The following is a 17,410-nucleotide window of genomic DNA, read 5'->3' on the forward strand; positions in this document are numbered from 1 at the left end:
ATAGCAAGAGCACACTTACCAAACGTTTGAATAGCAAGAGGACGGTTACCAAACGTTTGAATAGCAAGAGGACAGTTACTAAACGTTTGAATAGCAAGAGGACGGTTACCAAACGTTTGAATAGCAAGAGCACAGTTACTAAACGTTTGAATAGCAAGAGGACAGTTACCAAACGTTTGAATAGCAAGAGCACAGTTACTAAACGTTTGAATAGCAAGAGCACAGTTACTAAACGTTTGAATAGCAAGAGGACAGTTACCAAACGTTTGAATAGCAAGAGCACAGTTACCAAACGTTTTAATAGCAAGAGGACAGTTACCAAACGTTTGCTTGCCGTTTTTCATGCAAACAAGCAAGGTAGCACCTGTGACAGGCAAAGGAATGGTATTATTTTTCCTTGCACATCCACTCCACACTGTGTAATGCACGGAAACCAGAGCCTACCAAAGAGCTTCCAGGACCATGTTTTGAAATAGAGTTCCAAGTGTTACCCAGGTTGTCTTTCTCAGAGGTTTCTGCAGCACCAAAGGTGCGCTGTGTCCAGTAGCAGGGAAATGTGTACTCCTTTGGTGTGGGAAGTTTCTTTGACGAGACTCTACTCCCTGTGGTACCAAACGGCTTTGCCAAAGGTGACTTTTCACTCCCATCGTAATCTCATGCATAGTTAGCATATTGAGAGATAGAATTTACATAGATTTAGCAATAGAAATGGAGGTCGGGATGAAAACCCTTTGATATAGAATATATATATGATATGATTTGAAATAGAATATATATATGATATGATTTGAAATAGAATATATATATGATATGATTTGAAATAGAATATATATGATATGATTTGAAATAGAATATATATGATATGATTTGAAATAGAATATATATGATATGATTTGAAATAGAATATATATGATATGATTTGAAATAGAATATATATGATATGATTTGAAATAGAATATATATGATATGATTTGAAATAGAATATATATGATATGATTTGAAATAGAATATATATGATATGATTTGAAATAGAATATATATGATATGATACGAAACCTGAGGAATATGCATGTCATTGCATTTGAAGGAAAAAATTATAATCTGAATTAATCAGGAGCAATGTTAGAATAGGAAAAAAGTAATCTGGTACACGATTATATTATATGTTCATCTGTAATTAGAGTTATTACAATGTAATGAAAAAAAAAATGGGGGAAATTGAAGGAAGATAATTCTCAGGGTAAATAGGTTCATATACTCACTAAGGCAATGAAGTGCTGTTGTAAGCCACCATCGAACCCTGGGCTGCAGGAGACTTTGAGGGAAGATACCCTCTGCTCCAACACGGTACAGCTCTCCACCGGCTCAGGTACACCTGTAGGAACACCCAACACCTGTATAGATACACCCTGAGCTGCAACACTCAACATGTGTATAATTACACCCCCAGAGCCACAACACCCACCACCTGCATATATACACACCCCTGAACTACAACACCCAACACTTGTGTAGATACAACCCTTAGCTACAACACCCTTGTATAGATACAACCCTTAGCTACAACACCCTTGTATAGATACAGCCCTTAGCTACAACACCCTTGTATAGATACAATCCTTAGCTACAACACCCTTGTATAGATACAGCCCTTAGCTACAACACCCTTGTATAGATACAATCCTTAGCTACAACACCCTTGTATAGATACAGCCCTTAGTTACAACACCCTTGTATAGATACAACCCTTAGCTACAACACCCTTGTATAGATACAGTCCTTAGCTACAACACCCTTGTATAGATACAACCCTTAGCTACAACACCCTTGTATAGATACAACCCTTAGCTACAACACCCTTGTATAGATACAACCCTTAGCTACAACACCCTTGTATAGATACAACCCTTAGCTACAACACCCTTGTATAGATACAACCCTTAGCTACAACACCCTTGTATAGATACAACCCTTAGCTACAACACCCTTGTATAGATACAACCCTTAGCTACAACACCCTTGTATAGATACAGTCCTTAGCTACAACACCCTTGTATAGATACAACCCTTAGCTACAACACCCTTGTATAGATACAACCCTTAGCTACAACACCCTTGTATAGATACAACCCTTAGCTACAACACCCTTGTATAGATACAACCCTTAGCTACAACACCCTTGTATAGATACAATCCTTAGCTACAACACCCTTGTATAGATACAATCCTTAGCTACAACACCCTTGTATAGATACAACCCTTAGCTACAACACCCTTGTATAGATACAATCCTTAGCTACAACACCCTTGTATAGATACAACCCTTAGCTACAACACCCTTGTATAGATACAACCCTTAGCTACAACACCCTTGTATAGATACAACCCTTAGCTACAACATCTACAGTGCACCGCCACGTTGATTGTATTGACATTCGGGTGTCTTGATTGTTAGGGTGATCAAACCCTTCACCCTCTGGTTATAACAACCAACCGAAAGATCTTTAAACACGTTCTGCAGGTGTTGATGTAAATTCTAAGAACACATGCACTCACTGTGTATGTATAGCCCTTGCCAACAAACACCTGGTTGGTTAGATGTTCAGGGCATTGGGTCTATCAAATGCCTGTGTTATTAAGGGCGTCTTCGCCAAGCTACGTCCACCAAATGAAAAGTCTTGAATACGTTCGTCAGGTGTTCAAGATAATACTAAAAGTCACATTCACCTGTGGTGCACCAACATATGGAACATGATATATACTTGCATGTGTAGGTGGCACAGCTGTACATGCACCACACTTCCTTACTCATCTGATGCACAACTTAGTGTAGTTACACTCCTATACTATACTCAGGGGGACACCTCAGTATTTTGCACTTTTAGCTCGTCCCTACACTCCACATGTTTATATATCACAACTCTGCAATGTTTGACAGCTTCCTGCTATACGTAAAGACACCGTACAATTGCACTTCTGATCTACCCATTGGCCTCAAACACCTACACGCCACATCATCATTGCCAAACTACCCACCTTCAGTTGCACAAACACCTCTCACCAACGGTGCAAATCTACAGTAAAGAGCTTTGGTTGTTCATACGTACACCCGTATTATATATATATCATTGTCGCACTTCATACATATATATACAACTGAACTAAATCCCTCACTTAAGATAACATAAAAGACTGTTTGCTACGTGGATGTGGGGAACTTGAAAGCATCAAGGAGACGATAGTAACTCGCGACGATAGCTGTAGCGCTAAGATGGCTGTAGTACTGGCTACTGTAGATGTAGCTACTAGGTACAGTGGCTGTCAATACTTGCTACGGTGGTTGTTGCTACTCGCTACAATGGCTGTAGCTAATGGCTACTGTGGTAGAAGGTTCAGAATATTACACCTCTTCTTCTCTTCTGTTTCCAGAACCAAAATAGATGATTTCTTTTAGGTGAATGAATATAAACGTAAGAATCCTTCAGTATCTCTTAGTTTTTCCTTCATCGATGTGGATTACAGACCTTTGATGCTGCATGCTGATGGTGCACGCATAGGTGAAGTCTGGGCTGATGCTTAATGCTGATGGTGCTTTTGTTAGGGTGTAGGGTACCTGGTTGCGTACTAGATGAAGTCTGGGCTGGGATAGGCTCTCGTAGGTACTTGCCATGACATGCAGGAGGTAGGTGGGTATTTCTCCACTTTTAATGGCAATGAAGTCGCGTACACATTTCCGAGGAGAGGATGTCAACCTCCCTCGTAAAAAACCTTTTAAGAGCGAACTTAATTTGGGGCATGAGCGTCTAGGATGATGGCGAGCGAAGTGATCGGCGCTGTTAGCCCTCGCCTTTCCTTGCTCTCCCAGCACAAGAATCGTGTTGCTGGCCGATGACAACATGAGGTATGAAGCGGTCATGTTTATATCTGTCGGCTGAAGCGTTACTCCGCTATACTTTGCTCAGAAATTTGGGCCATATTTGATGGAGATGTGTAAGAGCGTCTGGCAAAGGCACCATATCTCGAGAAGTCCGACCAGTGGTGTGTGGTATCAACTAACACATCGATGTTTCTTGTGTCAGTCAGCCACAGTGTAAGAGTCCTGGGTGTTGGAGAGGTTAGCTTCTTTTCGATCTACAAACTCTTGGTTGAACGATTTCTTATCCATTGTTGTTCATTGCAACAACTGATCATTTTCATGGTCTGTTACGTATGGTAGAATGGTTCCTCCTCAAGGGCAAAACTCTACCGATCCAGAGTTTTTAAGTGAGTGGCAAATTATGGTATGCAGGAGCTTGCATAGAGTGCAAAGTACCCACAGTGAGTTACGAGGATATTCCTTCCTCTTTAAGCACTCGAGGTTCAAGGGTGCATAGAACTCCTTGGAGAAAAGGTGGTCAGGGGAAGGCCTGCGATGACCTTAGGATGTCGGACTACCCGGGGTAGTAACCTGTGTTGACCTTATTTATGGAAATAGAGATGCAGGATTACTTGGAGGGGTAATAGTGAGATAAGGTCGAGGCAGCACGAGCCTCCACTGACCTACGTGATTACTGTGGTGGGGTCCACAGCTACCTGAGCTATGGAGAGGAGACCCGTTCTGTTGTGCGTGAATGGCTAAGGATAAGAGATGATTACGAAGGCTGACCATCAGCGTGTGCTACTGACCTGCAGCGATCAGTGTGGTGGTGCAGGGCTGCCGCAGGTTGCCCAGCTCGTTGACCGCCCAGCAGAGGATGATCACCTTCTTCAGGGAGAGCGGCGTGGCGTAGATGAGGCGAGAGGAGCTCCCCGACGTCTCGTACTGGGGAGAAAATACAGAGGTGACGTTGACGGAGGATGGCCAACATCCCGGATGATATAGGTACATGATGGTACCCTGTTATCTGGCCCTGATGGACGAACAGGAGGGAATAGTGAGTCGCGGGGAGAACATGAGACGAAGAGGAGGTGTGATACGCCTGTTGATGAATATGGAAGGTGATGTACCCACCCCCTTAGATGAAGGTGAATGGGGAGATAATGACTTAAAAAGAATATCAGAAGATAATATAACCTTAAAAATAAGTAAACTGAAGTACCTAAGGTGAAGGTTAAGTGCGAGGGACTGCTTATTGGCTCGGGCTAAAGGAGACATGAGTGACCAAGTGAGGCTGAGTGAATGTGAGAGATCACCAGGTAAGGGAGACGAGGTGAATGCTATCAGATACAGTACAAAGGATCGAACCCCGAGAGGAAGCCATTGAAGACGACCGTCATTTGTCGAGCAACCGTGGCTACAAGTGAGTACTTAGCTACTTAGAAAATGACGACGTGGGCAACGCAACTCCTTCTCTCGAGAGGATTTATTCAGCTCAGTAAATGGTTATGTAAACTTATATCCGAGGATGATAAGAATTTATGCTGAAGAAGAAGAATTTTGTCTGAGGAAAGGTGTCAGGAATTTAATTCCCAGAACCTTAATATCGGCGGTATTATGGCGTTCAACGGACTTTATTATTATATTTTTTTTTCATTATACTTTGTCGCTTTCTCCCGCGTTACCGAGGTAGCGCAAGAAAACAGACGAAAGAATGGCCCAACCCACACACATACACATGTATATACATACACGTCCACACACGCACATATACATACCTATACATCTCAACGTATACATATATATGCACACACAGACATATACATATATACACATATACATATTCATGCTGTCTGCCCTTTATTCATTCTCGTCGCCACCCCGCCACACATGAAATGAAAACGCCCTTCCCCCGCATTTGTGCAAGGTAGCACTAGGAAAAGACAACAAAGGCCACATTCGTTCACACTCAGTCTCTAGCTGTCATGTATAATGCATCGAAACCACAGCTCCCTTTCCACATCCAGGCCCCACAAAACTGTCCATGGTTTACCCCAGACGCTTCACATGCTCTGGTTCAATCCATTGACAGCACGTCGACCCCGATATACCACATCGTTCCAATTCACTCTATTCCTTGCACGCCTTTCACCTTCCTGCATGTTCAGGCCCCGATCACTCAAAATCTTTTTCACTCCATCTTTCCACCTCCAATTTGGTCTCCCACTTCTCGTTCCCTCCACCTCTGACACATATATCCTCTTCGTCAATCTTTCCTCACTCATTCTCTTCATATGACCAAACCATTTCAAAACACCCTCTTCTGCTCTCTCAACCACCTTCTTTCTATTACCACACATATCTCTTACCCTTTCATAACTTACTCGATCAAACCACCTCACACCACATATTGTCCTCAAACATCTCATTTCCAGCACATCCACCCTCCTCCGCACAACTCTATCTTATAGCCCACGCCTCGCAACCATATAACATTTTTGGAACCACTATTCCTTCAAACATACCCATTTTTGCTTTCTCGACTTCCACACATTTCTCAACGCGCCCAGAACTTTCGCCCCCTCCCCCACCCTATGATTCACTTCCGCTTCCATGGTTCCATCCACTGCCAGATCCACCCCCAGATATCTAAAACACTTCACTTCCTCCAGTTTTTCTCCATTCAAACTTACCTCCCAATTGACTTGTCCCTCAACCTTACTGTACCTAATAACCTTGCTCTTATTCACATTTACTTTCAGCTTTCTTCTTTCACACACTTTACCAAACTCAATAACCAGCTTCTGCAGTTTCTCACCCGAATCAGCCACCAGCATTGTATCATCAGCGAACAACAACTGACTCACTTCCCAAGCTCTCTCATCCACAACAAACTGCATACTTGCCCCCTCTCTCCAAAACTCTTGCATTCACCTCCCTAACAACCCCATCCATAAACAAATTAACAACCATGGAGACATCACGCACCCTTGTCGCAAACCAACATTCACTGAGAACCAATCACTTTCCTCTCTTCCTACACGTACACATGCCTTACATCCTCGATAAAAACTTTTCACTGCTTCTAACAACTTACCTCCCACACCATATATTCTTAATACCTTCCACAGAGCATCTCTATCAACTCTGCCATATGCCTTCTCCAGATCCATAAATGCTACATACATATGAAGTATTATACTTCATATAATACTTCATCTCTCCTTATATTCTGTGTTTGCAATAAGTGCGAGATACGGAGCCAAGTTATTTGTATAATGTCAACTATATCTGTTGCTCTACTCACTCAGTCTCTTTCACTCTCTTTCTCTTTTTGTCTCATCTTGCTGCCTCTCACTCACTCTCTTTCACTCTCCTTCTCTCTTTGTCTCATATATTCTCTTTGAAAACACATTCACAAAAGAGGTATTACAAACGCAAAGAAAGTGTTTGACCTCTAGCCTTCAAATCGGCTTAACTTTCTTTGTCCAATACAACAACAGATACATACCACACGAATCGCTGTGAGGTGAGTAGCTTTACAGAATCATGGTCAACACGTCATCTGTACACGTCATATATATATATATATATATATATATATATATATATATATATGTATATATATATATTATACAAGGTTTCCTGGAAGTCTTATAGTTGAATATAATGGTTTTTTTTTACACAAACTGACGGTATCGCAGCCTGTAAGAGTTCTGGAAGAAGTGAGAAATGTTAAAAATCGTACGCCAGGTGGCCCAAGGCAATGGAAGAAAAGATAGAAGCACACACATAGGTGTGTTGGGGCCGCGACCACGCCATGAGCTAAGGGCTTGCTTTGGGTCCAAGGCGAGTGTCCATTTGACTACTGAGGATGGCTTCATCGTGATGAAATATGGTGGCCTCGCTGGGGCAAGGCAGGAGCTGATATTTCTCGAAGTTTAGTGCATATATATGTATATATATATATATATATATATATATATATATATATATATATATATATATATATATATATATATATATATATGATAGGGAAGTATTCAGACTTTTGCTTACATTTACAAAATCCTGTGTTGGTAATTTGCGTAAATTAAGAACCACAGATGCGTTGAACAAACACTGTACGAAAAATGGGAACATCGAAATGTCTTGCAAAGACGTATGCGAATATTGCAACATAGGTATAGGTGTGGCAGCGTGCGTGAGCGAAGGCAAGTGCAGCCGGGAATTGGATATACAGGCAACGCGAACGTGAGTAATAATTCTCAGATCTTTTTTCTTTTGGAAGCAACAGGTAGCAGGCAGGGCGAAGGCTGAAAGGCAACACGGCTCATAGGATCAAACACGGTGTTAGATCCCAGTGAGAAACATTCTCCTCACTCGATGCTCTTTCGTTACTCACTATCAACCAGAAATAACTAAAGTAATGAAATCGGACTTTATGAAAAGGTGGAAATGTAAAGTGTAATTTGAACTGAATGTATGATGATCGTGGAAATCCCTTGTCATTTCTATTTCTGCTTCATGATTCTCTCTACATTCCAATTAAGGCCAGGCCTTGATGTGTGACTTCTTTTCTCCGTGACTGGAGCCTTCAACGTAGAAAAAAAAGAGAATCAAAAGAGGCACTTAAATAGATATCGAAGACTTTAAGAGTTGAAGTTGATACAAACGTGTGAAAATAATGGAAAAAAAATGGATGAAAATGGCTAAGTTTCCCATGAGTTGGGTTTCCATGGGGATTTGGAGACCTTCAAAGACAACAGTGCAAATTAACAGCAGGAGGAGGAAGGGTGGGTATATATATATATATATATATATATATATATATATATATATATATATATATATATATATATATATATTCCTATGAGTCCACGGGGAAAATGAAACACGAAAAGTTCCCAAGTGCACTTTCGTGTAATAATCACATCATCAGGGGAGACACAAGAGAGAAATATATATATATATATATATATATATATATATATATATATATATATATATATATATATATATATATATATATATCTTTTTTTTTTTAAATTCAAACTCCTCTACAAAAAGAACTCGACATTTTTCCATTTTTGAATTAATTGCTCTCCTCGTGGATCTTGAGTCTCCCATTTCCTCTGATACCATCTGGCTGAGAACCAGACAATTTTGTGCATCTGTTGAAGGCAGGGGTAGAGAGCTAGCCACTACGTTAGTCAACCAGTCAGAAAAGTGATGGGAACCTTTAAGCATAAGAGAGATAAGACGTTTTTCACAACGTAGAGAAGAAGAAAATGATCATTCCGTCTCTGAGCCTTATGTTCCACTACATATTTACATCTCTCGAATAACGGAGGTGGGAAAAAAAAACGTATGATTCTTTCCCGTGATGAAGACAAGTCGGATTCTCCCCGAGACGCGTTAACTTTACGGCTTTGATATCGAGGCGTTTTTATTGCACGGAAGATAACGGTAGTAGATGTTTTTATGGGCGATTTTATCGTGCTTTTTTCCTCGGTTGTCATCCCAAAGGGGGCAATATGTGGTAGGCAGAGAGAATATCAATTATCCTCCAGTCCCTTTTCCCTCGTATGCCATCTCCCCTTTTTCCTAAAGAAGCCTTTTCTTATGTCGCTTTGGCCCTTCCCCTCCCTCCACCTCGTTCGTCAGCCCCTTGTCCACGCCACCTCCCCCTCCACAATGGTCTCACATGATAAAGAAGTGAGTACTCGTATGCCACATCCTCCCCTGTCCTCTATGATGCCACACGCCACAGGTTTATATGTTGACGGCTCGCGAGAGCGAACAGCGACGCCAGATGAGGGAATAAAATGGTAAGTGTTGAGACGGAGGCCCAGACACCGGAGGCGGGTAAAATGAAAAACCTTGGACAACCAACCAGCTCTACTTCACCTGCGCCATTACGTTTTGTGGCGTCGTAAACCTCGATGGTTAATTAGAAGAAGATCTACGTCTGATGTGCACCTTAATCCTCGCTTCATAAATGGTGGCGATTTAAGAGGTTCCCTAGGGAATGAAATGGTATCTTGGCTGGAGGGTGTGTGGTAGATAAGGAAGGAGAGGATAAGCAGGGATGGCGTAGGCACGTACATAGGGAGATCTAGATGACTGATCATCCGGATTTATAATGTTTACACGAAGTTCCCTGGTAGATAACACCTTGCCCAAGGGCGCCCGATGCCTCACTGCATATTGGGCACTTCTAGCGTCCCGTGTGGTATATCATAATGGGTCTACCATCGTCAATCCTTACAAACGTGAAAATACAAGGATGAGACGAACCAGGGCCGTAAGCACAATAGCTCCTACAAATAACATACATTTCCATGCTTGAAGGAGATGATTCATCCTATGTCTCAGTGATGATCAGCGTTTGGAAGAGAGATGCTTTCTCCTCCTGAGCCATCTTCAACAGACGATAGCAACACTCATGTAGAAACCACCCACCTTCGAGTCTCTAATGAGAGGATCCTCCCACCTATAACCTTGTTAGTCCCCACTTGCACGATCCGACAGCACCCATCTCCAAAGCCCACACACACAACCTACACAGTACCCATCTCCAAAGCCCACACACACAACCCACACAGTACCCATCTCCAAAGCCCACACACACAACCCACACAGTACCCAAAGCCCACCCACAAAGCCCACACAGTACTCATCTCCAAAGCCCCCCTACACACAGCCCACACAGTACCCATCTCCAAAGCCCACGCACACAGCCCACACAGGGCCCATCTCCAAAGCCCACACACACAGCGCACACGGTACCCAAAGCCCACCCACAAAGCCCACACAGTACTCATCTCCAAAGCCCCCCTACACACAGCCCACACAGTACCCATCTCCAAAGCCCACGCACACAGCCCACACAGGGCCCATCTCCAAAGCCCACACACACAGCGCACACGGTACCCAAAGCCCACCCACACAGCCCACACAGTACTCATCTCCAAAGTCCCCTCCACACAGCCGACACAGTACCCATCTCCAAAGCCCACACACGCAGCCCACACAGTAACCATCTCGAAACCCCACACAGCCTACGCACGTTATACAATAACTAAAATGCGTGATGAGCCGCCTACATTCAGAGCCGAGATTCCGAGAGTCTCAAATGCAGTGGAAACTTGTGTTGAGGGGTAATCATACCTGCTAGAATGTGACAGGTGAGCTGTAAGTTTAAAGGGTCCAGGATTATCATTATAATTTACCAGGCTCTCGCGTGTGTGTGTGTGTGTGTGTGTGTAATAAGTGAATAACGAGATGAATAAATGAATAATGTTTTATTGGATGTAGGCTGCCATTTGGCTAAAGATATACAGTTGAGGTATTACCGATATTGTTAAGGGATGTTTACAGGGTCAATATCTTGTTTCATGCATCATGAGCTTAATTGAACATTTAAGTGATGGGTAGTTATAGTAATACGGTAATTGTGTGTGTGTGTGTGTGTGTGTGTGTGTGTGTGTGTGTGTGTGTGTGTGTGTGTGTCTTACTGTCTTCTCTGGAAAACCTTCCTTTATGGCACAATTTCAAGAACCAGCAGTTTATCTCAGGCATTTTTTTTTCACTTTCAGAGTATGCCTTGGAGGTTGGAGACCCCGTCCTCAGTGTTGCTGAGGTGATGGTGGAATTGACTGTGGTGGTGGCATGTTGGTGGTAGCTCTCTTGACGTGGTGATGGTGAATGATGGTAGTGGTGGTGATGGTGGTCTGTGGTGGTAGTACTGTCGTTTGTGTTGGAGAAAGTAGTCTTGTTGGTGGTGTTTCCTGTTGGAGATTGTGGCGCTGATGGTCTTGTGTTGCTGCAGGCGATGCTCGTGTCCACTGTAGTCGTGGTGTTGTGGTGGTGATTGCAGTGGTGGTGGTAGTGATTTACGTTGGTGGCAGTGGTGGCAGTCTGATAATGGTGACACTAGTTGTGGTTCCACTAGTCGTAAAATTAGTGGTAGTGTTGAGTGGGGAAATGGTTACGTGAAGGTAGTATGAGTCCACGAGGAAATGACACACGATATGTTTCCTAGTGCACTTTCGTGTAATAATCACATCACCAGGAGAGATACAAAGAAAGAAATATAACAGTCGGTTGATATACTGTAACCCCTTATCATTGCCTCTCTAAAACGGAGCATGTCCTAATTTCTTAAACCTTTGATGATAACCAATAATATACAGTAAGATTGCCAACCCCCTTCTCACTTAATACCTTCGAAGAAGGACCTCGATCATCCAGTGCCAATTGATTACTCTTGTGGTTCTATATGAGTGATTTGCACGGTAGACTACAATGTTTTGAAGGTGCCAGTACGTGATGCAATATCGTTCATCCGTCGAAATATTCAGTGGGATATTGATGAACTATTTCTCGTGGGTAATGTGATACAAAGAATATTGATATTTGATGAAACATGAAACGAGATTAAATGATGAAGTATTAGCCAGGAAATCTCCCGAAGCCCTCAACGGAGAAACATAGTGAAATATACGTTGAGAAAGAATAATAAAGTATTGATGACACACCGTGAAGTGTTTAAAGAGAAGCTCTGGACAGCGTGTAAACGTAACGTGTCAGATATATGTTGCCAGTCTGATTAATGGCTCGGTATCCGTGATGAAGAACATTGCGATGACGTTAAGTGCAAAGATGACCTCTGCTCATTCATTTTCCAGGGGAAAAGATGCTTCTTGCTTCTCTCTCTCTCTCTCTCTCTCTCTCTCTCTCTCTCTCTCTCTCTCTCTCTCTCTCTCTCTCTCTCTCTCTCTCTCTCCACCCCTATGTATCTTTATGGCTCTTATCAGTTAATCTATCCATATGTAGAATTGTGTGTGTGTGTGTGTGTGTGGTGTGTGTGTGTGTGTGTGTGTGTGTGTGTGTGTGTGTGACGAGAGTGGTTACATACCCAAAGGGATTACAAGAGACGAAAACAAAATAAAGGAATAAAAGACTTGATGACGAGTAAAACAGAACTAATTGGTCACAAGTGAAAAGCATTTGAGACATTCAGAACACTTAGAACGGGAGATGGACTTGGATGATGAACTGCAAATGCAAGACGTAGAATTCTTAGCCTGATATTCTGTAGTGGGGGGAAAATATTTCCAGTGGAGAATTCAAGGGTTGTTAGTAAGATGCCTATCCAGTTCTTGCAGAGGATCCAAGAGGTGGGTATGAACCTCCAAAACGTGAGGTAATCCCATGTAAGGGGAGTTATGGCTGAGACCTGTATATCCTCTTCACATTTCTCTTTCTTCCACTTAGGTTACAGCACCAGTGGCATCACGCTTCTTGATTTTTGTCCCTGTCACTAGCAATGCTTATCCTCGTTGAACACAGCCTCGAGTATTGGTGGTCAGTCCTCGTTTTCCCTTCGAATATCCTCATTATATATAATCTTTGATGTTAAAGTGCTTATGATAGATCTATGTTTAATTTGCAATTAAGCTCTATCGCTTAGCAGTAATTGCTCTGTTTACTGCCACGTATCAGTTACATATTCCAGACTGACCTTCACGTTTGCTTTGGATGTAGTATTTAATATCTGATGCGAATTTGATGGTGTGTATTTGGGGATATTAGGTAAATACGGGAACAGTTGCGTTTGAACTTCTGTAACCCACTCAACCCCCCCAGTGGAAAAGAGACCTTGCCAGCTTGGAGGTGTGATTCTCTCGCTCTCTCTCTCTCTCTCTCTCTCTCTCTCTCTCTCTCTCTCTCTCTCTCTCTCTCTCTCTCTCTCTCTCTCTCTCTTAGTCTTGCCCTCCAGCTAAAAGTCAGAGGGACAATAAACACAGGTCCTCCAGACCAGCCAACTCATCCCCTCCCTCATCCATATCATAACACGGGGAGGCGTTCGCTTCGCCCTTTGGTCACTCCAACATACGAAGGCCAACATGGAATGTCTATCGTTATTACTGGTGTGAAGTGTTTGCTTTTGCCGTTGGTGATAGTATTATCAATCTTATCTCCACACTGACTGTGAGTAAAGGTATCTTGATTACTTACGTTGATGTATCGTGTCTGTCTTTCAGCCAGTTGGTGTATTTGCCATGTGTGCGTGTCTTCCTCTCTGTCCCTTTGAAGTCTTATCCAGTTCTCTCTGTGTGTGTTTCGTGTCTGTCTGTCAGTTCACGTGTGTTTTACCTGTGTCAGTCATACCGGCTTGTCTGTCATCAGGCTGGTAGCGTAACGTAATAACAGGGGACACACAGGGACATACATACTTTTACTTGATCCAGTCGAGCTAAATTTTGAGCCTAGAAGGTCGGAGGTGACAGACTTAAGTGTAGTAAAGCTTGGAGACACAGGTGGCAAGTTGACCATATATAACATTTGATACGTAATGCATGGAGTTTATATGGCGTTAATAGTCATTAGGCATATGGTGGTAGATGCATCATCAGGTCAGAGGATGTGATGTGATGCGACATCTTGATCGAGTAGAGCCCAGAGGATGTGTATATCTATGTGGTGATACGTCAGTGGGGTTCCTGTGTGTGTGTGTGTGTGTGTGTGTGTGTATTTACAGGGAGAGAGTTTCGCGCTTGTGTTGACCTGTCTCTCAACTTGAATGTTATCCCCGTGATGCATAAGAGAAGAGTTATCCTCTGCACAATGGGTTCAGTAATAATCAACACTAATAGAGACTGTCATTAATTCTACATGACCATCAGCTCTCTGGGACTTCAATGTATTAATACTGGTTCCCGGAGTCATCTTAATACTCTTCATGTTCCAATTAAAGTTAGGTAGCGCAAGCTTAGAAGTAACATCTTCCCACAAGTGCTATAGACATAATGATACTCCTCTGCTGCTCGTTCCTTTGCCCCATTTCGCACCGTCCCTTTGTCCCTTATAGGTCATGTGTATTTCTTATTCTAACCGCTATGACCCGTCCATTTTTATATAGAGCAAGTTTTTTTTCTTTTCAACCTAGAAAGACTTTAGATTACGCCTTCCCTATTCTTCCGTTCTTTACAACACCAGTTCTTGATAAGGGCTTTTTATCGTCCCCTGGAACCTCCAAACATAATGGATTGAAAAAAAAGTGAATGTTACACGTTCCAGGGTGAGTGATAGAGTTGTATATCACTCCTTAAATCCCGGTATGATACGACTGAGGAAGAATAGGGAGGAGATACGAGCGAGTAGAGCAGCGATGTAGCTCTTTGTCGTTGGATTGACTGAGTCGAATCCTAAGGGGTTTGTTCTGGCTGCATACGTACGTGTTAGTGTCGTTTCGCTTGTCTGCTCACACAACAAGTTGGGTAGCAGGCGATAAGAAGAGCAGAAATGTTTCTTCAGGATCAACAACTGGTAGAGAATATGAAATTCACCACACCAACAACAGAGTTGTGTTTTCATGCTACCGTATGAAGCCAACGAGTTATAGTTTAAGGTTTGGACCCAATTTTCAGTGATTTGCTTTGAATAAATATTGAGTACAGCAGCTGTGAGTGGATAATGAGTAAACCAGTCCCTAGACGGAGAAACAGTATTGCCAGGTGTTATAATCAGGCAATACAGACACAAGACTGATGGTTCTCACAAGCCCCAAAAATGAATTTGAGCCTTTTTTTTACGTATCACTTCCAGTTCCCAGTTCCCTGGGCTGGATCATTATACATCTCTCCTCAAATCACTCACACACGTCTCCACCTGGTGCCCGATCTTGTTGCAATGTAATCATCCACACTCAGGCAGGAACTTCTCTACTCTTGGCTTTGTACCCGAAGTTGATTCGTTAAAGCGAAAGCAACGATAAAGATTCACAGAAATGACTTTGCTCTCCACGATTCATCACTGGACTAATGGAGTCGTTTGTATCTCTTTTTCTCTGAGATTTATTGGCGTTGTTTGTGGAGGACTTCGTGGAGGTTGCGTAGTTCATATTTCTTACCTGCTGCGAGGAGGAGGAGGAGGGAAATGGTTGTCTTGCGTGTAGAATATTGATTGTTGGCGGGAGATTAAGTAGAGAGAGAGAGAGAGAGAGAGAGAGAGAGAGAGAGAGAGAGAGAGAGAGAGAGAGAGAGGCAAGTGAGTTTTTTTTTTTTTTTGATAGGAAGACAAACCTCCTTTCTCATGATTACCATCCTCACTATCACTGTCTTGAAAGTAAAGCGCAATCATCGACCAACTCCTCTTCATCATCATCATCATCATCATCACCATCGCCATCATCATCATGACCATCACCATCATTTAAATGACTACCATTTCCCTCACTATTATTACCATCTTTATCATCATCGTCACCACTTTTACCTTCAACATCAAAGTCCATATCACTATACTTTCACCCTATGAGTATGTACACACGGTAAAAAAAGTATCTTACCATCTTCTGTGTGAAACATTATGCCACCATGGACGAAGAATTTTAAGAAATACCCTTTGATCTGGACTCGCATTGATAGCCTTGCTCTCATGTCATTAGAATACAACGATTCCTAGCAACATTTCCTGTCATTTGCCATAATAAATGTGATACTAATTTCATATTTTCCTGGAAATAACTATAAAACGGGGCTGCCATAAGTATCAAGAAATATGTTTCACATTCGCGCTTGCCAACCTTATTGAGACAACATGATTCGTACTGATCATTTCAAAATTCATCGGACCCTATCCGGGAAGATACATTTTTTGCACCACATGTACCGTGAACCTGTATGAGGATTTGGTTAGGATAACTAGTAACCTCAAACGAATCTAATTCATTTCATGACACTGAAAGGTACGATAGTTACTCACAGAATTGATAATATTATGGGTTATGCTCACCAATAGGTTAGATCTGTATGAAGGTACTCACAGAATTGATAATATCATGGGTTATGCTCACCAATAGGTTAGATCTGTATGAAGGTACTCACAAAACTGATTATGATATGGGTTATGCCCACCAGTAACTCATTATCACCAACTATTGGTTCACTGTTTGAAAATGGATCCACCTCTACGATGATGACACAATTTGTTCAATTATGGTGAAGCGCTTGGTAGTATTTTTTCTTTTCTGATTCTTTTTCATTAATATAAATGAAAACCCGTAGGGACCTTTCGGAATTGGGTGGGTGGGTCTGGGGGAGGGACTATCGTGGTTCGTTTCGCGGTCAGTGAATGACATTCTCGCGTCTCTTTGCCTTTTTTTCCCATTACATATTTTAGTGATGGCCTCTCTCTCTCTCTCTCTCTCTCTCTCTCTCTCTCTCTCTCTCTCTCTCTCTCTCTCTCTCTCTCTCTCTCTCTCTCTCTCTCGTTATTTCTTTTTTTTCTCTCCACCCCTTTCTGTCTGTCTGTCTTTGTATATCTATTTCGCTAGCTGTCAGTCTATCTCTTCATCTTGCTATCTATTGACTTACCAATCTATCTCTTCACCCATCTATAAGTCTTTCTATTGTTGAATGAAAGCGAGAAATCTACTTTTGATCCTTTTCAAAGTTGATGGATTAATTGAACTCAGAAATAAGCCTTCTATATTCCTTCAAAAAAAGAAAAAACTTAGGTACGAATAGACAGATGACAGAGGGT

General features: G+C 42.2%; 1 protein-coding gene and 1 long non-coding RNA gene across 3 annotated transcripts in view; one reads left to right on the forward strand and one right to left on the reverse strand.

Moving 5' to 3' along the window:
- Positions 1–17,410, forward strand: part of LOC139765130 (uncharacterized) — a 399,762-nt gene that overhangs the window by 32,270 nt on the left and 350,082 nt on the right. The window lies entirely within an intron of this gene.
- LOC139765129 (uncharacterized) overlaps positions 1–17,410 on the reverse strand; it is a 630,861-nt gene that overhangs the window by 23,811 nt on the left and 589,640 nt on the right. For both annotated transcript variants that reach the window (XR_011716582.1, XM_071692325.1), the window contains exons 13-14: positions 4,666–4,801; positions 1,263–1,375 (exon numbers count right to left, since the gene is read on the reverse strand). Coding sequence is in view for 1 of the 2 variants with exons in the window: in XM_071692325.1 (XP_071548426.1) it covers positions 1,263–1,375; positions 4,666–4,801 (249 nt within the window). In the remaining variant the exon portion in view is untranslated. The remainder of the gene's footprint in view (positions 1–1,262; positions 1,376–4,665; positions 4,802–17,410) is intronic.

The sequence above is a fragment of the Panulirus ornatus genome, chromosome 52, assembly GCF_036320965.1.
Source record: "Panulirus ornatus isolate Po-2019 chromosome 52, ASM3632096v1, whole genome shotgun sequence".
NCBI lineage: Eukaryota > Metazoa > Arthropoda > Malacostraca > Decapoda > Palinuridae > Panulirus > Panulirus ornatus.